The sequence below is a fragment of the Equus caballus genome, chromosome 23, assembly GCF_041296265.1.
Source record: "Equus caballus isolate H_3958 breed thoroughbred chromosome 23, TB-T2T, whole genome shotgun sequence".
Classification (NCBI taxonomy): domain Eukaryota; kingdom Metazoa; phylum Chordata; class Mammalia; order Perissodactyla; family Equidae; genus Equus; species Equus caballus.
This window is the reverse complement of record NC_091706.1, coordinates 35,452,316-35,477,563: the sequence shown is the minus strand read 5'-3', so window position 1 is coordinate 35,477,563 and position 25,248 is coordinate 35,452,316. Positions and strand designations below refer to the sequence as shown.

At 34.1% G+C, this 25,248-nt stretch overlaps 1 protein-coding gene across 4 annotated transcripts in view; it reads left to right on the top strand.

The window, feature by feature from the left end:
• ZNG1 (Zn regulated GTPase metalloprotein activator 1) overlaps positions 1-25,248 on the top strand; it is a 46,868-nt gene that overhangs the window by 6,365 nt on the left and 15,255 nt on the right. For 2 of the 4 annotated variants that reach the window (XM_001490027.7, XM_070248879.1), the window contains 7 exons: positions 934-1,025; positions 7,297-7,356; positions 8,514-8,551; positions 13,878-13,924; positions 15,509-15,595; positions 18,054-18,098; positions 23,455-23,511. In XM_001490027.7, the coding sequence (XP_001490077.4) occupies positions 934-1,025; positions 7,297-7,356; positions 8,514-8,551; positions 13,878-13,924; positions 15,509-15,595; positions 18,054-18,098; positions 23,455-23,511 (426 nt within the window). Of the gene's footprint in view, positions 1-933; positions 5,105-7,296; positions 7,357-8,513; positions 8,552-13,877; positions 13,925-15,508; positions 15,596-18,053; positions 18,099-23,454; positions 23,512-25,248 lie in introns of those variants that run through there. The other 2 variants (XM_023627260.2, XM_070248880.1) reach the window with 2 other exon arrangements.

Sequence of the window (25,248 nt, the reverse complement as noted above, 5' to 3'; positions counted from 1 at the left end):
TTGAATTATTTTATTGGTTTTGATGTCAAGATTTATTAATCTCTGTGGTACATGAAAGTCTCATTTCATATATAAAAAATGATTGTTCTGAATTTAATGTCATTGTTCTTTTTTCTAAGAATTCAGCCTCCAAAAAACAAAAATAAATGACCATCAAAAAAGAGAAAAACCTTATATTATGTTCCACCAGTGAGAGTTGTTTCCAAGGACTGTCTGTTTTATTCACTAATATACCACAGATCTTAGAAAGGACCTGCACGTAGTAGTCCCCCAAATATTTGTTGAGTGAATCACGAAGATTAGTACCTCTACTATTAGTTTTGTATGTTGTAGTTTATTAAATTTCTTCTACGTCATTTACTATGTTACGTGTTTGACTTTGAGTCAAATTATTAACAAGGCTAAAATCATAACCTTTACTTGAATAACCAAAATGCAATCCATTAAGTATTTCTTGCACTTTTGATATTATAAGAAAAAAAGAGAAATTAAAGCCTGGTACCCTAATTCAGAACATAATTAAGAGTATTTAATGGTAGGGTTTATTTAGCTGTTATATTAAACTATATAATTCATAAATTTTATCATTATTTTGGATGTTGATACTTTTCTTTCATAAAGCTGTAAAAATAACAGATTCTGGCTTACTTTAGTCAGGTATATTGAAATTCCCTTTGCTTTTAATTTCAATAAAATTAAAGTTTTAACTCATCATGTATTTGATAATTCCTATCAGTGTATATGCATCTGTTTTTTTCCCCTCATTGATAAATACTGGGTGGGCATTTTGTTAGAAACTTAGGACTAAGTTAAATATTCACATTCTTAAAGATGTTTTTATCTCAGGCTGCTGAATATATTTTAAAATGTTTGTAATGATCATTTAAAAATATTCAGTCCATCAACTCTGTATTATGTTTTGGTATTCTCCAGGGACAATGGCCTTAGAGCTATTGAGAATTTGATGCAGAAGAAGGGGAAATTTGATTACATACTATTAGAGACCACTGGGTTAGCAGATCCTGGTAAGATATGATATTATTAATAACCAGAATGTAATTCTTAAACATTTTAAAACAAATGTACTAAAGAAATTTCTAAAATGAGTATTAAAGCTGTACTCCAGATTAAAAAATTTTTTTGGTGTAAAAGACAAAAATTACTGGGTTGTCATGTTTCTTTGGCAGATGAAAGATGATCAGAGTGCTTGGTACTTTTAACCTGGTAATAGAATTTGAAGTTTTACTGATTGACTTAGAGTTATTGGTAGGAACAAAAGTTGTTAAAAATATGGAAATTTAGGAAAAATGGGGACATCCTACTTCTAAGTGTATATTTGATTGGTTATACTCTACAGAGATCTTATTTCTGATTACTTTCTAATCCAGCTTTCTTAAAGGGTCATTTAGAGAGTTTTAAGAGCTTTTGGACTCTAATCTCAGCATTACTTATTCCCTTTAAATTCATTGTTAGCATTGTGTTTTTCTCCTACTAAACTTGAAATAATTTTATTTGTAAATGCTGTCATAAGCTACAGTGTTAAATTAAGCATACTGGGCCTTTTTCCTGGTGTGGAATTAATAATGATTGTCCATGAAATTTTTGTCTCTGAATGGAAAAACATCTAAACTTCTCTGTTGAGAGCTACACAAAGTCAACCTGTTTCTAACAATGGGTTTCTGTTTCCTTCTTAGCCAAGTAACTTTTAGGTAACCTTTATTCCTAGTTTGCAGAACATTTAGTAAGTCTGAACTATACCATTATTTCTTTTTTGATCTGAGTCTGTGGTATTGGGCCATAAAACTCTGTTTGTTTGGGAATAATTTATTAAAAGGGTCATAACTTTTTAAAAGAAATATTGGAATATACTGAAGATTTGGTTGTAATCAATGGTTATTGTACTTAGAAGTATTACATAATAACTTTCTCCCCATGTTTTCACATCGGTCTTGAGTTAGGCTCTTTTGGTCCTTATAGTAGGCATGAATTTTTCATACGTTTCCAATAGGTCTTACTGATGATACAACTTGACTATTACATTGGTGTTAAATATTAAAGTAGTTTAAATCTGATAAGGTGGGAAAATATATTTTATGCATCTTTTTGAAGTAGCAAATATCAGTTTCATTGTAGCCACTTGATAGAGAAAAACTTTTGAAACTTTTTTGGATAGTAGGTGAGTTTAATAAAACACGGTTCAATTTTTCAGAAGAAACAAAAGTTAAAGATCTCAGAGAAAGCTTTTGTACAAATTGTAGTTATAAACCGGTTAGTGTTTCTTGGTTCTGACTTTCTTTAGAATAGTGATTTTGTTGTTTGGGTAAAAATGGAATATTCATTATAAAATAAACAACAATCTAATGCTTAAGAAAATAGGAAGAAAAAAGTTTAAAAAAATCACCCTATATCTCAGTACCATGAAATTCAAGTAGGTAAATTTCATTCCAGTGGGGCTAGCCCAGTGGCGTAATGGTTAAGTTCTGTGCGCCCTGCTTTGGTGGCCTTGGGTTTGCGGGTTCGGATCCCAGATGTGGACCCATACCGCTCATCAAGCCATGCTGTGGCAGCAGTGCACGTGCAAAATAGAGGAAGACTGCCACAGATGTTAGTTCAGGGCCAGTCTTCTTCAAGCAAAAAGAGGAAGATTTGCAACAGATGTTAGCTCAGGGCCAATCTTCCTCACACACACACAAAATTAAATAAATAAATAAATTCATTCCAGGGATTTCTCTTGTGTCAGTGCTACTCGCTGTTGTGTGTTGAATGACAGCCTCATTGTCACCTGGGAGCTTGTGAAAGAGGCAGATCTTGGGCCCCATCCCAGATCTACTGAATCAGACTCTCGAAGGATGAGGCCTAGTAATCTCTTGTAAGAAACCTTCCAGGTGATTCTTATACATGTGTAAATTTGGGAATCTCTGCTCTATGTGCTTCTGAAAGCAGTATAAATATACAGAAAAAATTTTATAAAAATGGGATCACATTCTTTATGCTATTCTTAATAATTATTAGTTTTACTTAAATCTGAAAGAAGAAAACTTGAAAGAAGTGAAGGAATTGCTGAATATCAGATAAATACTTCTTTACTGCAAGAGACATGAGTTAAGGAACAAAAGAAAAGATTGTAAAGAACAGAAATTGGACAAATTATTTCTTAAACCACGTTTCAGTATTTCTGCTGACTCCATGGCATAAAAGATGAGGGAATTAACACTCTTCTTCTTTCTCCCATTTCCTAGTTTTGGGTGATTGTGTTCTGTGCTGTTTTCAGGGTTTCTGACATTTACGTTGTCATACTTTTATTTAGTTCTATGTTTAAGCAGTTTTAGTCCTTATTACCAGTATTGTGGCTTCCCCATTCCTGAGTGGATCAGTCTCTTGATTGACTGAACGTCATGGTCAGGTAATCTTTTCCAGCTGTAGGTGCTGTATTCCCTGAGTTCTTGCATACTTCATTGCTTGAGAATACTTTTATACTGGAAGGATTACTTGGCTAGGTGTAAAATTTTCCAGATCACAATTTCTTTTCCTCAGAACTTTGCAAATGTTGCTCCGTGATCTCTTAGTATTTTTTGATTGGCTGGATTTCCTTGTCCAATATTTTCTCTTTTTATTTCATCAGGAAGGATTTGGGAGTGCTGTATTTTTTTGAGTTTCAGTGCTGTTGTTCTCTTAATGTTTGAGAATGTCTGTTGTTTTTATTCTTGAAAAACAACTTGGCAGGACATGGTATCCTTAGAAACACTTTCATTACAACTTTGTGGTCGTTATTTCATTATGTTGGAGCGGTAAATGTTACTGTAGAAGTCTATTTTCTTCCCACTTCCTTGAAAGTGACTTGCTTTTTCATCCAAAATGCCTGAAAAATTTTTTTTGAGGTTCGGTAATATAGCCAAGATACACCTAAGTGTCATTCATAATCATTTTTTCCTAGATTAGTTCTTCATTTAGGTACATTTTCCTTATTTATTACCGTGAGAGGTTTTCTGTCAAATTATTGGGTCCTCTACATTCTGACACCAATTTTCCCTATATTTAATTTTCTTTTGTTTTCCGTATCTATTATCTTTTAATTGTTTTGATTTGTCTTTTGCCTCAGCATTTACTGTCATCATCTCAAACCTTCCTTTTTGTCAGTAATTGTGTTTCTACCAATGTCTGTTCTGTTCCTTGATGTTTTAAATGAATTACTTGGTTAAGTAATGGTATGTTGTACCTCAGTTTATTTCTTTAGCACTGCAAATTACCTTTTCGTATTATTCTGCTTTATCTTACTTTAGAGTTTGTTTTTAATTAAGATTGTGTTGCTTTTAAGTTCTTTATTATGAAGAGGCCATTGAGAATTTTCTTGGGCTTCTTGGATTGTGTTTCCTTCCAGAATGGGTTCTTTGCCATTTGATGCCCTATTCATTTCTTCAGTTTTTTTCCTTTCTGCCCTTTATCTTCTTTTTTGTTTCATCTAAGCTGTAATACATGTACATAGTTTTTTCAGCATGTTCATGCTTGAGGAAGGAGGCTCAGAGAACTTCTATCTATGGTCGTCCCTTCTCATCCAAAGTTTCACTTTGCGTGGTTTTGTTTACCCATGGTCAACCGTGGTCCGAAAATAACTACATCACAATGCCTGCATCATTCTGCTCACTTCATCTCATCACGTAGGCATTGTATCATCTCATATCATCACAAGAAGGGTGAGTACAGTACAATAAAATATTTCGAGAGAGAGAAAGACCACATTCACATAACTTTTACTATGGTATATTGTTATAATTGTTCTATTTTTATTATGTTATTGTTATTAATTTATTACTGTGTCTAATTTATAAATTAAACTTTATTGTAGGTATTTATGTAGAGGAAACAGCATAGTATATGGAAAGTTTGCTACTATCCATAGTTTCAGACGTCCACAGTGGGTCTTGGAACTTACCCTCTGGATAAGGAGGGGCTATTGTACTTAGATGTGGTGTTGATGATTTCTTTTTAATACCCTACCCATCTTACCTGCTTGTTTTTCTCCTGAGCCTCAGTTTGAAAGCTGAGTATTGCTGGGAGCAGAGACGGGGACACAAAGGGAAAAGGGGTGACTGAGAGAGCCAGATGGGTAAGATGACTTTTAGGCTCTGCTCTCTTAAAATACCAACAGTTCCCTTCCTGGGTTTGCTCCAACTATTCGTGAATATACATTCCATACCTCGTGCGGGGGCATCCTCGAGCCCTAGACCTCTTGCTTCATTTCGCTGCTGTGCCCTAGAAAGTGAACCCTCCCCCACAAATGTGAAGTTGGTTAGGAACTTTTACCCTGGAAGTTTTTTTGTTGATTTTTCCTTGCGTTGCTTATTCTTCCCTCAGTTCTACTTCTTGCCATTTTGAAAGCTATTCGTGATGAGTATTAGGATTTTGTAAACTATTTTCCTGTAACCTCTTATTGGGAATGGGAGTAGAATTAAGAACTATTGTAAGTCACATAGAACTTTGTGTTTCTTATTTTGACTATCACTCTTCAAAATTTATGGAAGAGGTTGTATGTTTGGTTGCTGCTTATAAAATTTGGCTTTAAAATTTTTTTTTGTTTTTACTAGATTTTGAAGAAGGGAGATTCTATAATCTATCTCAGGATTTCTTAACCTTGGCACAAATGACATTTTGAGTTGGAAAATTCTTGCCTGTGGGGGGTTGCCTTGTGCATTGTAGATTGTTTAACAGTATCTCTGGCTCCTATCTGCCACATGTCCATAGCATTCCCCTAGTTGAGATGACCAAAAATAACTCCAGACGTTGACAAATACTCCCTGGGGAGAAAAATCACCCTGAGTTGAGAACCACTGATTAATTTCATTCTGTCATCTTTACTCCTCTTGCTAAACACCTCCATCCACATTTTAAATAGTTCTTTCTTGAGTAGCCTGCTAAGTATTATCAAAGATGCACATCAGATTTAGAATAAAAACTCTAATACACTCTTACAGTTCAACTTAACATTAGGCCGATATTAACTGTAGGACTTACAGTCTATCTGAATAGAAATCAATGAATTAAAAAAAAATGATTTATGTACAATGCTAGCAGTTTTACTGAATGGAAAAAATTAATACTTTTTTTTATGACATTGTTTGGAGTAATGATACTCACAGTAGATTTACTTTTTTCTCCCTCATTAATTAAAATCATGTTGTTAGCCAAGTAAGTGAAGAAAATTCTTATTGGCAATTCAGTTGCTTCCTGTTTAGGAGCCTGACACTCTCCACTTCTAAGCTAAATAATTGTCAGGGTAAAGTAATTTCCTTGAAAAGGACAGGCATTGATTCAGCCCCTGTTACTCACAAATCCTATTTCAGTCAAATTGGAAAACTATTAAGTTTTTGGGAAAAAATCAATAGGTATCAGGAAACCATTAGATCTTGTGGCCCTTGCTATATCTTGCATGAGTAATCACTGTGAACAGCTGACAGGTATTTCATTGTTGACACAGAGTGATGCTTGGGGGACCACATCTCGTCAGGGTAGGTGGACAGCTTTAGACATTGGAATGAGTTCAGTTATCCTTGTTTTTCCCCGATACTCATTCTTTTAGACAGGCCTGTCACTAACTGGACCTGTGATGCTTTGAAAAGTCAAATACTTTCTTTGTTGTCAGTTTTCTTTTTCTTATGTTGTGGCCTACTAATCAGGGTGTGTGGTTTGGTACTGAACAGTTTCTGTCAAAAACAACTTTTAATTTCTTATTTATAAATTATTTTTCCTCAGACCCAAATTTTATATCAGTGCTATATAAATAGTGTAAGGATTTATTAGTAATGACATGGAGTATATAATTTTACTTTTTGGTCTTTGTTCTCTAAAACTTATGAGTAAATTTAAAAACTTTTTGGACAGTGATTTTGGAATTGGGATTTTAGAGAGATAATTTGTTATTTGTGAACCGTATGGTTATTATATTCAGGAGAGAGAAAATAAAAATCAGTCCTATGTGCATATAGCCATACTGCCCAAATTATTTGATAATATCTGTTGATAAGTTATTATGGTGTGGGTAGAGCTTGGTGTTGGATTTGTATGTGATAAGAGTTGGTCTTTTTTTTTTTTTTTGAAGAAAAAGGGAGGGGAAGAAAGGAGTATACATAGTAAAAGTTTCTATCACTGTAATTTCCATAAAAAGATTGGAAACCTGTATTTAATTTGTGTATGTGTTTGCCTGCTAACTCTGTTTGGGCAAGTTAAAAAATTATGGATAGAATCGTGTTTCTCAGTTTAAAGAAATATTTTTATTTGATGAATATTATCATATATTCTCAGGTGCTGTAGCTTCTATGTTTTGGGTTGATGCTGAATTAGGAGTTGATATTTATCTTGATGGTAAGTTAAAAAGCGAATTTTCTTTTGTTTTCAAGTAAAATGTTATTGTTATGGTTAAGGTCATTTTTGTTCATTTATGTTACAATTTTAATTCCATGTCTTGTTAATGTTTTTAAACTTGTTTAGTTTGATGATGAAGTAAGTCTTTGTTCATACAGATTCTAAAGCCCCAGTGCTAGAACGAGATGTCAAATCTTAATCTCAACTCCCAATTTAGTGCTTCCACTAAAGTTTTCCTTTTAAAATACTGTGTAGATTTCCTGTACCCCCTATTGTTTGATTTATGCACTTAGTGTAGTGTTAGAACTTTTTATTTTAAATAAGCTATACAGTTTGGGGATCATATTTTTGCTTTCATTTTCCCTTGAAGATAAGAATTAAGGAAAGTCCCCCATCCCTTACTTTATTTACCTTAACACCTTTGGGCAATTTTATTCATAGACTTCATTTAAGACGTATTAGAAACTTTCTGCCCCATGTCCATTCCCCCACTACTGCCCTTCACCTTTCTTTAAACCAGGTCTTTCGTAGACTAAGTGATGAAATTTAAGAATCATTGAAGCTGGGCCTCATCATTTAGCCCTAATATATGTGGCGCGTAGCTGTTGAATTTATCAACTTTGTTCTGCTGTTATCCTTTGAAAAAGTTATTTAGCATATAAAGTCAGAGATTGCTCAACTAATTGGTCTTTTGGAAACTTAGGTATGTGTTATGTAAAACATTTGTATAAGTTAGATTTGGTGAGAGTTAAGCAATAATTTAAATCTTAAGAAAAGTCTTGATTTTGATTATGTGAAAATAAACTAGAGATAACCTGTCTTGTGTAATTTGTTACATTCAGCTTTATGTTATGAAATTTGTCTCATCATTTTGGACTGTAAGCTTTTTAAAGGCTAGAGAAATCTTATTTTCTTATTTGTTTGAATATTTAATTTAAAAAATATATTTATTTTATATCCTACCTAGTGCTTTAAAATAGTACTAGACACTCAGTGCATGTTTGAAACGCATCTACTTATTAGTGGAATTGAATTAAATTGCAGCATTGGCAAGAGAGAAAACAGTATTTTATTGAGTAACATTTGTGAACTGAAATAGATTAGTTTTAATGTTCCTTCTCAAGTATAAAGGTTATTAAAAGATTTATTCTTTGTAGGTATCATCACTGTTGTGGATTCAAAATATGGGTTAAAAGTAAGTTGAAAAATTGCTATGAGTTGCTAATTATTTGTTAAGAGCTGGGTATATGGGGATTGATCATGTTATTTTCTCTACATTTGTATCTGTTTGTAATTTTTCTTAAAAACTTTTTTTTAAGTATCTTTGAACAATAGGTGAAATTTGTGTCTTTTATTTATTTTGTGTTTTTAAATTAAATATTTATTTTCTGTTACTCTTACTGATGTAATAAAAGTTGGAAGTGTAGTATTTTATAATCAGGATACGACAGGATAAAGTTTGGGTATTTGTAACTCCTCTAGGATTCAACCCCAATGTTGGTTAAGATTTTTCTGTGTGATAGAGAAAATTGAGCTTGATAAAGCATATGAAAACTTATTTTTCTTGTTAAACAGCTATCAGACACAAGCTGGAGATAATTCAGTTTTTAAAAAATATTACTTTACCTTATTTTGAAGAAATCAGGATTTATATATAGGTTTAGTGAGGAGAACCTCTACACTGAAAGGCTGTGGATGTTTTTGTAACTACCAAGATCCTCAGATGCATTTAAATGGGCTTCAATTCATAAAATGCACTTAGTAAGATTTTTAAAAGCATGTTGTTGCATAAAGGAAAAGTGTTTCTCAGTTTTCCAAGTGAAATATTACTAAAGGCAGAAGAGAGTGAAATTATCCTCTGGTCCCAATCTAGGATATGGATAGTGCCCAGAGTAATCATTTCTTAGAAGTTTGAATTTCATGTTTAAAAATACATGTCCATTTTGTATTCTACCTCACATTATACCTGAATTTCTTAACTTGAAAAGTTTTTCTTTCAAACCATCAATAAAATTATACTCTAGGAATATAAGGCAAGCTTGCCAAATGGCTACAGTACCCCTTCACGGGCCCTTCAGTTCCCTCAGGTATACAACATCCTAATTTGAGAAGTTTGGGAGATAATTCCTTTTTAGATTTTCAAGTCCAAATTTACTGATAGTCTTAAGAATCAAAGAAAGATCCCAAATATTACATTTTACTCAGAAAAATTCTGACTCTTCTGAAATCATGATATTTCTAGCAAAATGTTTACAAAGGAAGCAAAAAAATAGGTCAAATTCTTCAGTCTGAGTGTTTATTGTAGGCATGTTTGAATCCATATTCTATACAAATTTATTACCAAATTTTGGATTCCTATGGGATAAATAACAGGATATTTTGTTTTTTTGGTAGACTTAAAGTACCATACCCAAAGTCAAACTCTTTATTTATGATTATAGGAATAATTTTATATGTATATTTGAGTGTGCAGAGGAGTTAAATGGAATCTATTATCAGTGTGATAGAAGCCAAAAAAATCAGAAAGCAACATTCTGAATAATGCAAACACAGTAAACGTTTAACCCTCTGCCACCTTGATAAAACCTCTTAAATTATTAAATCAATATACCTACGTAAAACTGACATACTGTCAGGATAATGGAAACTTTAGATTTTCTAAGTCAGATGCCAGATAAATAACTTTTCCTTTATATAAAGAATTTGCCAACTTGTCCAATTCCTCTGGTTGCAAAGCTTGACCCAGTAGCTGCTTGTGATTCAGAGAATTCTGAGGCAGTACAAGTAATGACACTTGGATAATGGGCAGCAATTTAAGGGTGTCATGCTTCACAGAGCCAGCCCATCACAAGTAAAGCTGAGAAATGGTACCCTGTGGCCAGCCAGCCAAATTGAAACTGAAGTGGTAATTGATATCATGGGCTATCACTCTAATGGGATTGTCACCCATTGATCTGAAATATTCATTTTTTAATCATGGGCAAAGAATTGGACAACTTCAAGTGACAGCTCTCTATTCTCCAGACTTGACACTTGGGCTACTGACATTGTTCTTTTCAGTTCTACAAATGTGACAGCATTTAATGCAATAGAATCAATGAATGAAGTTACACAGAAAAGGTCAAGTGAGAGGTTTCTTTTTGGTTCTTCTGGTATATTGCACAAGCTGTTGAAACAATTCAGTCAGAAAACAGTTTGGCTTGGAAAAGACCAGAAAAATAAATAGACTGACATTATGCAATAATCTTTTTTTAAAAGCTAAAATGCTGTTAGATCTATAACCAATCCATTGGAAAGGAATAGAAGCTGCTTCTTTTTTTAATGTCATCTGACACCTTTGACACTAGATTTATTTCCACTTTGGTGAACAACAGTGTTTTTTTCTTTTTTTTTTTTTTTGGTCCAGCTCATTTCTATTTCTGCAGAAAAGGGCACCCTATAACCTATACTGAAGTTGTGTCTACAAAGGTGTTATTTCAGAGGGTTCCTTTCTTTCTTATGGTATGCTAAGTTGGAGGGTTGAACCTTAACCGTTTATCTAAATGGTTTAGCTAAATGTTGGATTAATTAGTAACAAAATTATTTTTTATATATAAGCAAAAGCCACAGTCTCTAAGCAGAGACAGGGAATCCTTTGGGGAGATATCTATATATCTATATCTATCTATAGACACAAAATATTTTGAAAAAGGATTTGGAAAAATTTTTCCTTTCTTGCCTGTACAGGTAGAATAGAATGTCTAAATTTCTTTTTTTTAACTTTATAAATGGAAGTCATTTGACTTAATGACTAATGGTGTGTAATGTGTTATTGGAGAGTGTCCTTTTGAATAGCAAACATTGGTTTTAGTCCTTTCAAAGTTTGACTTGGGGAGGTAGAAAGTCGCTTAGGAGAGACATTGGGCTGATAGCCAGAGAAAATAAATGTTAATATGCACTTATTATTTCTTTATGTTTGTATAGCCTTCATATGTGCATAGAACAGGGCGTTTATCTCTTCTGCTATAATTATATCTGATTATTATAGAGTTGTACATATTGGTAGGTTTTTATTTGGGGAAATTTTAACATTTTTTATTATGCTTTTTGATTGCCTGGAGGTAGTCAAATTTTAGTCCATCCCAGTTAGCTTTGAGTCAAGATTTCTAATCTGGAGAAGGAAGTCCCTTATAAACATGAGTTACTTTGTGAAACTACTATTTTATTACTTCCATTTAGGTATGGAAATAAAAAAACAAATCTCTAATTTTCTTGCCATATCTTTTTTATACCCCAGCAACTCACAGTGTAGGAACCCCAAATTTGTATGTACATAAAGCTTCCAAAAGGTCAACAAGACAATCTTTTGAAAAATATTTCAGATTTTTAAAAGAACTTCAATATTACAGGATCCTTGGAAAAAAATACATCTTTGTTAAACAGATTTATGGCTGATTAGAAAGGGATTTGTTATTGCATGTTACACAGAATTTTTCAAATGACAATATCCATGTATCTATGTCAACAAATAAGAGGTGTTAACTAGAACTCATTCAACAAATATTTGTTGAGCCTGGGTGTCAGATACTATTCCCAGTATAGTAAAAGCCTTGTTCTCCCGAGGACATAATAATAGGATTTGTTATAGCTTCAGGCTAAGAATAATTAGCAAAAATATTCTTGGTCTTTTGGCCAGGAACAGTTTTTGATACAATATTCTCCAAGTTCTGTGACTTCCGTAATTTCAGATTGGGTCTGCAGTTGAATTTATAGGATTGTACCTAAAGTGGAAATCAGTTCATTATTGTAGTTGTAGTTTAGTCTTGTTTCCTCCAAAATAGAATTTGGCAAACTTTTAGAAGAAGGAAGTTTTTCTCTGTGGCCTTAATCAAGGCTAAATTATACCAACTTGCTCTTAGGTTCCAGACTATCCCCAAACCTTAATGATCTTCCTCCCCATGAGGTGTGAAACTGGTTTGGTGAAACAGTTTTGAATGTCAATTTTAGGTAATCTTTATGTATGTACTCTTCTGTGAATACAGTCGCCCCTCAGTGTCCCTGGGAGGTTGGTTCCAGGACCCCTGTGGATACCAAAATCTGGATTCTCAAGTCTCTTATATAAAATGATGTAGTATTTGCATATAACCTACACACATCCTCCTGTGTGCTTTAAATCATCTGTGGATTACTTTTAATACCTAATACAATGTAAATACTATGTAAAGGATTGTTATACTGTATTGTTTAAGGAATAATGACAAGAAAAAAGTGTGTACTTGTTCAGTATAAATGCAACCACCGAAGGCCTTTCGACCTGAGGTTGGTTGAATCCACGGAGGCAGAACTGGAACGCACAGATACACAAGGCTGACAGTATTAAAATTTGTGTAACAGCGTATGCAAGACTGATTTTACATGAAAAAAAAAGCCTTCACAAAGATTTAAAAATTATGTTCACTTTACTTATATTGAGCATGTTTTCAATTTTTGAAAAATAGCCCTATTATTAGGGTATCCTGTGATGGTGACAGTATTAGATTTAGTTTCTTCTTTCATAAAATGAGGAGAATAGCCATTTTCCATAATTGTTATGAAGGCTAAATGAGATATGTGTATAAACATTTAATAATTTGTGAAGTTTGAGTCAAATACAAATAGTATTAATATAATCTAATTGCCTCTAACCTCAGTAGGCAGCTTTTTATTGTGATGGGACATCTATTGAGGGTTAAGGAAATGAAGATGAAACATTTTTCAGAGATGAATTAGGTCATTGATGACTTTAGGTATATAAATAGGGTTATGGGAAAATAATAACTGCTTCCAGAGAGATGAAACCTACCTCATGGGCCTTGAAGTCAATGTCAAAATATTTTTTGGAGCTAGCTTGAATCTGGAGAGGTCAGCAAAATAATAGTTGCACTGAGAGGCCAGATTACTCTAGTGTTAGCTTCTAATGATAAACTGCTTTTGGGCTAGAATTAGGGCTGTGTTCTGCCCACAGCTTATTTGTTTCTAGGGAATATGAAGGGCCCAGCACTGAGTTTGTATTGTGTATGATTCTGGGGTGGGGGAGTGGGGCATGGGGGTAGAAATGGAGGGAAGTGTGTTAGATTTTAAGAAAGTACAATTTCAGTGGTTCTCTTTTTTTTTATAGATAATAATGGATATTTAGAACAAGAACAATTTTGTAAAGAGGAAAATGCCTAAAATCTGAACTATAATGTTCTTTGTTTTTATGACATTATTTAAACCTGGAGGGTTTTCTTTGTGAGGGAAAGAAGTCAGGAGGACAAAATTTAAGCCTTTGCCCCCACTTCCCCCAAAAAATCCCTCAGGTTCACTTTAGGAAAAAAATTACAAATGAGGAAGAAAATGCTTTCAGATAGAAAAGTTAGTTCTGAATTTGTGTATTGGGTAAAAGAACTTGTTGAAGTCTTTATTCGAGGCGAGACAGGAGTGTCTAAAGTAAAATCCTTTGTGCTGACGTTAGATTTTGAGTTACACCACGGTAACTTATGTCACACTTTGTTTTTCTTTAGCATTTAGCAGAAGAAAAACCTGATGGCCTTATCAATGAAGCTTCTAGGTATTCATGTTTAAAGTATATATTGATTACTGGCTAATTGGAAACAGAAAATTATAATAGGGAAACCAAAAACAAACAAATATAAAAACATCGTCAAGGAGAATTTATCACCTTTTTTCATGTAGTTGATTTCTTGCTATTTATAACTAAAATTTTATTTAAAACTATTTTTCATTATAGCATAAAGTTACTACTGGGCACAAGAGTTCTTTCTGAAGAGATTGGGAAATGTTAACATTTGAAAATATTTTCTTGGTCTCATACAATTTTGGGGGGATTGAAGATAATTATTAAAAAAAAAGTGTTGGCTCACTTACTGCCTTCTTTAATGTAATTCATTTGATTCCATAGTTCATTGTTACGCAGAACAACAGAGGAACAAATATGGAAATAGTTTTATTTTGGCATTTAGAACATTTTTTGTTTAAATACCTTTATGTTCCCACTTGGTTTGTCTTTAGACTTATAAATATTTAAATTAGTCAGTCTACCCTAAGCATCTTCTTCCTAATGGGAAAAGGTTTGGGGTTGGAAGACAGTCACTAAATATGCTGCTGGGTTTAAGAGGGAGCCCCCCTGAGGTTTGCTAGGCATGATGCAGGCATAAATAATAAAGACTGCAAGCAAGCAGTTGATTCCCTTTCCTTCTGGAGCATGGTGCTCTGTTGTTTTGTAGTCGTGCCTAAGCACTGCATTTGGTCTCTAGTTCTGATTCACGTTAGACTGAACTTAAATATTTTTGGTACTGTTTTCCTTATTAAAATATCTTTATTCTAGAAAATGTAAATAAGCCAAATAGAAAATAGCAAAATGTTATAAAAGCCAAAATAAAGTTAAACCTAGAAGGCCTTCAATTTAAAGATTGCAACTGTATATTTTGAGATGAGTGCATTAATCTTTTTTCATATACAGTTTACTTAAACAAAAATGGGATTGTAATGTACATGCTGTTGAAACCTGCATTTTCAATGAATTAGAGTTAATTTATTTTTGTGAATTTGGTTGTGTTCTTTGAAATAATTGGCTGTATTTATGCTTCAGGTGGCATAAAACTAGAATTCAGAACAAGTGGTCAGTAGTGATTTAAATTTCCTGAAGAACTGACTGAAGTCATGAGTTGAAAGTCACCCTAATTGTAAATCATCCTTGATTGTAAACTTTCTTTTTTGCTGAGGAAGATTCCTTTATTTTGTATGTGAGTTGCCGCCACAGCATGGCTGCTGATGAGTGGTGTAGGTCAGCACCCAGGAACCAAACCTGGGCCACCAGAGTGGAGTGTGCTGAACTTAACCACTAGGCCACAGGGCTGGCCTGATTGTAAACTTTTTGAGGCTTATCTTTGTAAGTCCAGAGTAGCAAGTGAGAGCACTTGGTGAATATTTTTTGAATAAATGATGTGAAATCTTAATTTATATAGTCATTCTTACTATCTGCAGAATGATAAGTAGGTTAGGAGTAAATCAAATCACCGTATAGACTCTTATATAGTTTTTAACTGCTAATTGATCTGTAGGAGGTGTTTCTATTTGTTTTTAATTTCTTAACATTTCTCTGTTGACATCTGTTCTTTGTTTGCTAATTTAGGCAAGTTGCTTTGGCAGATATCATCATCATCAATAAAACAGACTTGGTGTCAGAAGAGGATTTAAACAAATTAAGAACAACCATTAGGTACAAACTTACGAGCATGTTAAGTACCTACAAATCCAAAGTGTATTCTATGAAATATTTTTACCATGGTTCTTGCCCTGTGGAAACTTAAGTTCAGTTTGAACTATAGTTCAAAGTTCATAGACTGATATTCAGGGTCTTTTGACTCCATCCTCCTTTTCCTGTCTTCTCTTTGACCTTTTCCCTGCATGAAGTTCCATAACTTTCCCCAGGACGATTTACTTCCTTTTGCATGGGTAGGTCTTGCCAGATCCCTTCTTTATTCTTACCGTGTTCTTACTTTCACTCTCTCAATCCTTGAATTCCTTCATCATCTGTGTGTGTGTGTTTGTTTTTTTTTTTTTAGCAATTTTATCCATTCTCTAGAGCCCATCCCCCACCCTCCCTTCTTTCAAAGTCTTCCCTGACTCACGTGGTCTCACTTTTCCCTGAATCCTCACTGACTTTGTCTTCCTTAACTGTCAACTAACCATGCCTGTCTTCCAGCTTGCTTTAATGTCTTCAGTGTCCATGGCCAAGGCTGATCAACATAGGACAATAAGAATGGTACTCAAATATGTGTTACATGATCCAACAGTCATTTGGACTTTTCAAATGAGGTTAGAATTCAGGGATTTTGAATTATTTTGTAAGACCTAAAGTAATAAATGCCATCTACAAAGAGACATTTGACAGCTTTCATTATTAGTCATCTTTAATGGATACAATCTGCTGACATCAGATTTTGAATCCTTCAGTGCCAGTTCATATAGTATATGTTATAAATTGAATCAATGAAGATAAGGCTCATTAGGAGATTGGCTGCAATGAGTAATAATTGTGGAAGAAATAAATTCATATTTTTCTGTATATTTGGTATTATTTTAATAGTAATATCCTCTCAGACTTTACTATAAGAAGCTATAATAATATTTCCATGTGGAGGGCAGGTAGTGTTGCATTGTGTTTAAGATCATGGACATTGGAATCTGCCTGGCTTCTAATCCTGGGTCTGTTTCTCATTGTGTTCTTTTTAAGTCATGTGTAAAACAGGAATAATACCTACTTCATAAGTTTGGGTTGAGCATTACATGAGGCAGTGTTGGTAAACTTTGCATGGTGCCTGACACATAGTAAGTGCTCTGTTCGCTATTACTATCATTAATAGAGTGTAGATTTTTTTTTCTTAGTTTACATAGTAATTTCAAGTTTCAGTGAATAAAAAAATTAGAGAAATAGAAGGACGGTTGATATTTTTGAAGAGTGTAGAAAGATGAAAGCGGTGAATGGAGATTACTTCTTTTATCCTTTTGATACTGCTCTAAATTTTCTCTGTTCAAAATCCTATGCATCATTGTGATTGCTAGAAAGGAGAACATAATCTATGTAACAAACATTTTTGGCATAAAAGGAGAGATTATTACTACTCAGCTTTTCTATCCGCATATTGACTGTCTAAGCTGGATCTCTAACACCAGCAATATTGACTGTTAGCCAGTTTGTTACCATCCTGTACTGTACAGTAATACCAGAAAAGAATTTGGGCAAAGCACTTTGATAAATTATAGATCCTTTGGCTCTTTACCCTCCATTGTACATCAGACTTCTGATGGACTTGGAATTAGATTTGGGGAGTTGGAAGAAGGTACACATGTTTGAGAGGAAGTGGCTATCAGGTTATAGAGTGTATGCCAAAGAGAAGATTAAGAATTTTGTGAAATAGTAGATTTGCCTACAAATCATCATATGTGAGAAGCCTTGCCTGTGAGAACAAGCTTGAACAAATAGCAGATATCTTCAGCAAGTAACCTTAAAGGCAGTGGAGTTGATGATAAAAAGATAAATAGATGAGGTGTACAGTATGTTGAAAAGGATTTAACAAGTATTTTTGGTGCCATACAAAGGGAACCATATTTCATTCTCTTAGTATCAGAAAGGAGAGGGCCGGCAGAGTGGGTAGAGATCCTAGTTAGGGAACTGAAGAAGTTATTCTTTAAAAGAACCTGGATGTGTGACTTAGTGTTACTGTGACTAGTGAGGACAGGCTGGGGTCAAAGCCACTCATAACTAGGTTTTTATTTCTAGCATGGGTATAGCCATTTTCACAATGTGTGCTTGGAGAAAATTGCATATCAATAAAAATTTTGATTTATGTACTCATTTTAAGAACGTTAAACTTACTGGCTATTTATGAATCATTTTTTCTAAAGTAAAGCGTCTTTTTATAAATCAAAGTAGCCCATGGTCTGTCAGATTTTTGCATATCATATTTTAATATCTAAGTGTAATATACCTGATTTATGATTAGAAGGAAAATAAACTATAAAAAAGTCTTCTTTTTCTATTTATTTTTTTCTAGTTCCAGGTGTATCTCTATGTGCTTACTTCCTGTTTTAGAAATAAGGTGCCTTGTGTGCTTTTTTAAAAAGTTAATGTTTACTGTTTTACTTTTTCTTCCTCACTTTTATATTTATTTCAGATTAATAAATGGACTGGGAAAAATTTTAGAAACACAAAGATCAAGGTACTTTTAAAAGCTGTTATTAATATTAACAATGAATAATTTTAGTTAATATGTACTAAATATTGAGTGATTGATAAATATGCTTGATACTAATAAAAGATATGTGTGCATTTTTTAAAAATGGGGCCCAAGAATGTTGTTTTGAGTGCTCTTTATAAATTAGTTTGGCATATTTAGTTAAATTATTTGCTTCTCCCTCTTGTAACTAAGACTGCAGAGCCGTGATAGCAGTGTGTCACTGAGCTTTTGCTTGATGAGGATGAAAACATAGGACTTTCAACCACTCAAGAAAGTAACTAGTTTAGACATCTGAAAAAGTATATTATTAGGAATCTTAGTTTGAGGTTCTTGATGGCTTTTTAATATTTTAAAAACTTTCTTAATGTTTCATAGTTGCAAAAATAATCTGTCTTGTAAAAATACATGGAATCTTTACCTTTGAGTTCCTGATGAATTCTTTTTTTAAATTTTGATTTTCGTTTCCTTAGGTTCTTCCCTTTTTTATTCTACTCATACAGATGTGGATTACTTTATAAAATAGATATGTTCTTAAAACACCTGGAAAATGGATTTCTGTAGATTGAACTCTGTTTTCCATTGAATGCTATCATGATTTCAGAAAATTTCTGTACAGGAGTGTTTTGTTAAGCTCATTTCATTCCCGTGCTGAGGATGGCTCAGCAGCTGATAGACCCGGCAGCACGCAGACATCAGCTCTAAGGCTTACAGCTGGCAGCGCAGTGCCACCCAGTCCTTAGTTCAGAGATTCCTTCCTTGGAAGTGCAGCAGAGGCGTTAGCTGAGTGGCTCGTCTGCTATGGCAGAGATTAGAGGTGCTGACAGACTACCCTAAGTGTGAGGCAGTAACAGCAGCAGCTGCCCATGTGCCTGTGAACAGCTGGGGAATTAATTTGGTATGCATTCTCAGAAGCCGCTCATCCGCTGGCAGAGGTAGCAGAAGAATGCCCATAGTGTAAGTCCTCTCCAGGCACCCACCAAATGTGCTCCCTGCCTTGTTCAAATTCCAAAGGAGAAGGTCTCTGAGAACCTAACTCAGACCGTAGCCATTCCTCAGTATCTGTCTTCTTCCTGTTGCATTTTGCCATTTCCTTTCTCCTTAAATTTTCTCTTCTTTACGAAATGACACGCAGACAACCACATAATGCTTGAATTTCAAGTTTTTAAAAATCATATTCTTAAATAGCTGTGATTTTGTTGTAGTAACATTTATTTGGTTCGTATTTAGACATCTTAAATCAATTTTTTAAAGGCCCCTGGATTCATTGTTTTTCTTTTTTGGTTTGTTTTCATTTTGAACTTTTATGTCCTACATAAAGATTTTATCTTGAATACTTTATTATGTAATAATTTTGATGCGTATGTGACATTTCTAACATTTGCTCTGTTGTATTTTAGAACAGTAAATATGCAGTGATTAAATTTCATTACTTGAAATGGATGAATGAACAAGTCCATAAAATCTCCTTTTTTCTTCTGTTTCTTCAGTGTCCAGTGTTTGCCAGTGCATCTGAGAATCTAGGGACTTTCTGAAATAGTACTTTCATGCCATGAGGACTGAAATTGGATTAGGATCCTTTTCAGTGAAGATCAGACCTCCGTGGTAGAATTCTTACTATTTGGTCTTCTATGAAATTTTCCCCAAATTCCTTGAGGCATAGCAACTTGAGCTTCCTGGTTTAGAAACTAGAGATTTGGTTCTCAACAAAATGGTTAAGATCACTCTGATGGAAGTTTTGTTTTATTGTATTTTTTAAAAAAATGTTAATCCTGTAAGCATTTTGTGGTTGACAAATGCTGAGAGTAGTAAAACTGCAGTATTTAAGTTAAGGAATAAGAATGGTGTGTAGCATTGTCTTATCGGTAAGACTTAAGTTGATTCTGAGGCAAATGGAAGTTCTAGAGGAGCACAAAGACTTCAGAAGTAGGAGTGGAAGATTAGAAAAAGTGCCATTCTTATCTTTTCCAGACTTTTTTTAAATCTTAGAGACTTAGGTATACTGAACAGAGGAAACCTCAAATTCAATTGGTGAATAATAAGTTAATCAGTTCAACAAACTATTTATGGAGTATTCCACTAATTGCTAGGCATTTTATGGCATATTGAGGATTTAAGCAATGGATAAGGCAAAACTTTGCCTTTAAGGAGATCAGTTATTTGGGGGAGACAGAAGCAAATAAGCAAAACCAATATATTAAATATTAATATAATAGGAATATTAAATGCACAGGGTCCTGTAAGAACAGGAAGATAGAGGAACAACTACTCAACTCTTCTTGATGAAGAGTCAGAAAATTTTGACTGAGAAGGTGATCATTGACCTGGGTCTTGAAGAATGGATAGGAGTTTTCCAGGTGGACAAGAGTAGCAATGGCTTTCCAGGCATAAGGAAGATTTTGTATTCCTGGAACCTGTGAATATTTTCGAATGGCTGGAACATGTGGTATGATGTTGCAGAGAGAAAAATGTATGACTGAAGAGATGGAGAATTTACCACAAATGGTCTTGAATGCCATGATGCACAGTTTGGATTTTCTCCTGTAGGTAGCAAAGAAATAGTGAAGGGTTTTTAAAACCAGGATAACCCTTGGGAGATAGACTGATATGGGATAATTCTCCAAGTTAGGAAATACAGGAAGGAGAAACAGCTTTGGGGTAGGGTGTTGATAGCATTGGGTTTGGAAAAGGTGATTAGTTTAGTTTTGTAAACATTGAGTTTAAGATGCCACTGGGGAGGGCATTTGGAAATTTAGTTCCAGAGTTCAGAACTTAACTGTTGGGATGGTATCAACAACTCGTAGATCTGGGAATGGCTGGTGGCACCTGTTTGTGAAACTCACTGAACTTTGAAAAGATGGGTATAGACAGGATCCCTGGAGCAGCCCCTGATCTCGTCTCCCCACCTGGGAGAGCAGAGCCCTCTTCCTTTCCATTCTCCTGTCTCTGGTCTTAGACGGTCTACTTAAAGCAGTCTTTAGACATAGGGAAAATATCTTGATAGGGAAAAGATTAGGTACTCCTGGCATAGATAGTTCTAGAAATTAGGAGAAAAGGTGAGCTTTGGAAGTTTTTTTCTTTCCTCTGTATGTTTGCTTCCTTCTCCCATTCAGTTTTTACATGATGGTAATAGTCTTTTTATTTTTATTTATTTTTTCAATGTTAATGTTTTGGAAAAAATCTGATGTTTTTATCTCCAAAGGAGGAAACTAAATACATTTGATGCTGTGGAAATTAGTTTTCTAGCCATGTGCCTTGGATGAGTGAGGGAATTTATTTTTCATGGTGATACTAGATTCCCAGAAAGTCCATGGCAATTTCATGTGGAAGCTAAGACTTTTTCCTTTTTTTCTCTCCATTGAGAATCTGATAAGATACAGTGAGAGACTTTGATATTTTATTATTTTCTGTAGAACTTAACCTTCATAGATATGTTGTTGATCCTGTCTGTTTTGGAAATATCAAAAGAATCTCGGTATGAAGCAGAATTATCTCTAAACCTATGACATGTATTCTCAAGGACACTGTCACAGTGAAACTATAGTTTATTTAGAAGCTCCTGTCTCAAAACTGACTTTTGGTATTCACACAATTGGCCTGAATTTTTTTTCTTTTTGAAGATTGGCACCTGAGCTAACATCTGTAGCCAGTCCTTTTTTCTTTTTCTTCTTTTCTCCAAAGCTCCCCAGTATATAGTTGTATATTCTAGTTGTGGGTCCTTCTAGTTGAGCTATGTAGGACGCCACCTCAGCATGGCTTGATTAGTGGTGCTAGGTCTGTGCCCAGGATCCAACCCTGTGAAACCCTGGGCTGTGAAAGTGGAGCATGTGAACTTAACCACTCAGCCATGGGGCCGGTCCCTGGCCTGAATTTTGATATTCATACAATTGGCATGTTTAAACTTTAAGCTATTTTCTAAGGTAAAGATGATAAACTTGGAGAAGAATTTCATTTGTCACTTGTCAATATAAATATTTGTTCAACTCTGATGGTGAGAAAGGAAATATGTTTAATGTGAAGGCTTTGGTCTCCTATGTAAATTGATATTCAAGAACTTTTTAATGGAACATTTACTTCTTTGCTTGATCATTGTCCTAATTCTGCTCATCTAGAATGTCCAGAATTTGAAAGGTTGTTACAGTCTATTAACATAGAACTTTGGAGTATTCTTTTAATAAGATGGGAATTTGCCTTGTGCCAGGATAAGCATTCATGATCTAACGGAGTATTGTTGCCACACGTATGAGTACATGGCAGGCTGCTGAGAATGAGCAAAGCAGGCACAGCTGGGCAGTCCTCAGTGAAAGGAGATGGTTTAGCTTACATGTTTGTGCATTTAAAAAAATCTTGAATTTGACTAACAAAATTTTGTTTTCCTTGTGAGAAAATTTAATAAATGGCAAGGTCCTGCAGTCTAATTTTGAAATTTAATTATACTGTTGTCATTTTATTTAAACATTTCTTCATTGTAGCTTTGCTTATAGAGAAATCGCTGTCCTCTGCTGTTTTATAGGTTCACATCAAAATTGGAACCAAATCACTAGTTTTTATAAGTTTATGTTTATGTATTTAAACCAAACCTAATGTTAATTGTGGTATGATATTCTCTTCTGATTTGAATGACTACTTTCTTGATAAGGCTTAATTACTACTAAATAATTCAAACAAATAATGTTTATTCAGAGAGAGAGAGCACTAACTGTTAAGTTTCATTCTACATGCAGCTTCATTTTGAAGGAAATGAAATCAGACCACGTTCTTTGGTTATAGATAAGGATCCTAGAGTGAATATTTATGCATTGGTTGTTTTGCTCCTCACATTCTTATATTACCCGTTGTATCATGGAAGGGGGTGGTAGAATAAAAGAGAGAAAGAAATTCCAAAGATAATGTACCCATACTACTGTATTGTTTCCATTTGTTCCACCTCCCTCATTTCATCTTTTGAGTAATAAACTGCTGCTTTGAAAAGTTTCAGTTCTTTAACTGATTTTTTTGCTATAAAAATGTATTTGAAAAGCTCATAAATTTTCAAGATTGGAAAGGCAATCGAAAATAAGAAAAACAAGAAACAAACTGTAACTTTTTGAAGCAATAACCACGTAACTTTCTGCCTTGATCTTTAATCATTCACCCAGTTTTTTGAATTTTATGTATAAATTTTATAAAAAAAATTTTTACAACAAACTTTTTGTTCTTTGCCTGTCATTTTTAGGTGTTTCCAAAAATAGTGTGATATACTGATTAACCTTTGTCTATATTTTTGGCAAAAGAGCCTTAGAGATTTTTTTTCATAATTAATTGAGTATATTTCACACCGTGTTGGTTTTCTTCCTTATAGAGTTGATCTCTCTAATGTATTAGATCTGCATGCCTTTGACAGTCTCTCTGGAGTAAGGTATGTTTCCTGTATTTTGGTCACTTTTATTGTAATCTACCTTTTATTCCACAGTTGGAACAGTTACAGGAATGATTTACGCAGTTGCACACTTGATTTAAGCTTCCTATCATTCCTTTGGCATACAAGGCCATTCCTAATGGTTATGTTCTTGAATGTTTTTTTAATTGGATGTTTGGAAATCACAATGCATTTTCGTATAGGAATTATAGTATAAATGGTAGTTAACTTTAAAGACTAATTGTTAATATTACTACGCCAGATATGTGTAACACTTTCTTCCTATGAGAAAATGCAGGAAATACATAGAAAATTTTAGCTTGGGGTGTTCCCACAGACAGCTTCTTTCCCTTGAGTAATGGGTCAGTTTCCTGTCGTTTTCCCCAAAGGGAATGTTTTGATAAGAAGGAGAACGTATCTTTCTTCCCTGGACATCAGTACCTTTTTTTAATCATCTTAACCATTTTTAGGTGTATCATTCAGTAGTGTTAAGTATATTCATATTGTTGTTCAGTGGATCTAGAGAACTTTTTCATCTTACAAAATTGACACTTTATACCTATGAAATGACAACTCCCTTTTTTCCCCTCCTGCAGCCCCTGGCAATCACTTTTCTGTTATCTGTTTCTATGAATTTGACTACTTTTGATTCCTCATATAAATGGAATCATATGGTATTTGTCTTATTGTGACTAGCTTATTTCACTTAGTCCTCAAGGTTTATCCTTGTGGTAGCAAATGACAGAATTTCCCTCCTTTTAAGGGTAAATAATATTCCATTGTATGTATATGCCACATCTTCTTTATCCATTGATAGACATTTGGGTTGCTTTCACCTCTTGGCTGTTGTGAATAATGGTGCTGTGAACATGGGTATGCAAATATCTCTTTGAGATGTTGCTTTCAATTCTTTTGGATACGTACCCAGAAGTGAAATTAGTGGGTCACATGGTGGTTCTATTTTTAATTTTTTGAGGAACTGCCATACTGTTTTCCATAGCAGCTGCCCCATTTTACATTCATACCGAGAGTGCACAAGGTTTCGAGTTTCTCCACATCCTTGCCAACACTTGATATTTTCTGTTGTTTTTGGTAGTAGCTGTCCTAATGGGTGTGAAGTGATAGCTCATTGTGGTTTTGATTTGCATTTCTCTAATGATTATAGAGATACTGAATATCTTTTCATAGGCTTCTTGGCCGTTTGTATATTATCCTTGGAGAAATGTCTATTCAAGTACTTTGCCTATATTTTAATCAGATTGTTTTTTTTTGTTGTTGTGGCTGAGTTATAGGAGTTCTTTATATAGTCTAGGTATTAACCCCTCATCAGATACATGATTTACATATATTTTCTTCCATTTCCTCTGAAGTAGATGAGTCATAAGACCCTCACGTGAGAGGTACCCGCCTTATACCCAGAGGAAAGGAGCATCCTTATGTCTGAGGAATCTGAAGAAACAGCCCTTGCTGAGTTACCCCCCGGTTTACTACACTTAGCTTGTACTCTGTCTTATTATACCTTTCCAGGACTTTCCACTCTTCATCAAACCTAGCATAAAAACACTCAGGTCTAACCATTTCTTCAGGTTTTCTTTTTCTTATGAAGGCTCTTGTGTCACATAAAACTTATATTAAATAAATTTGTTTGCTTTTCTCCTGTGAATCTATCTTTCTCAGTCTAATTTTCAGACCCAGCCAGGGACCTAGGAGGGTAAAGGAAAACATTTTCCTTCCTTA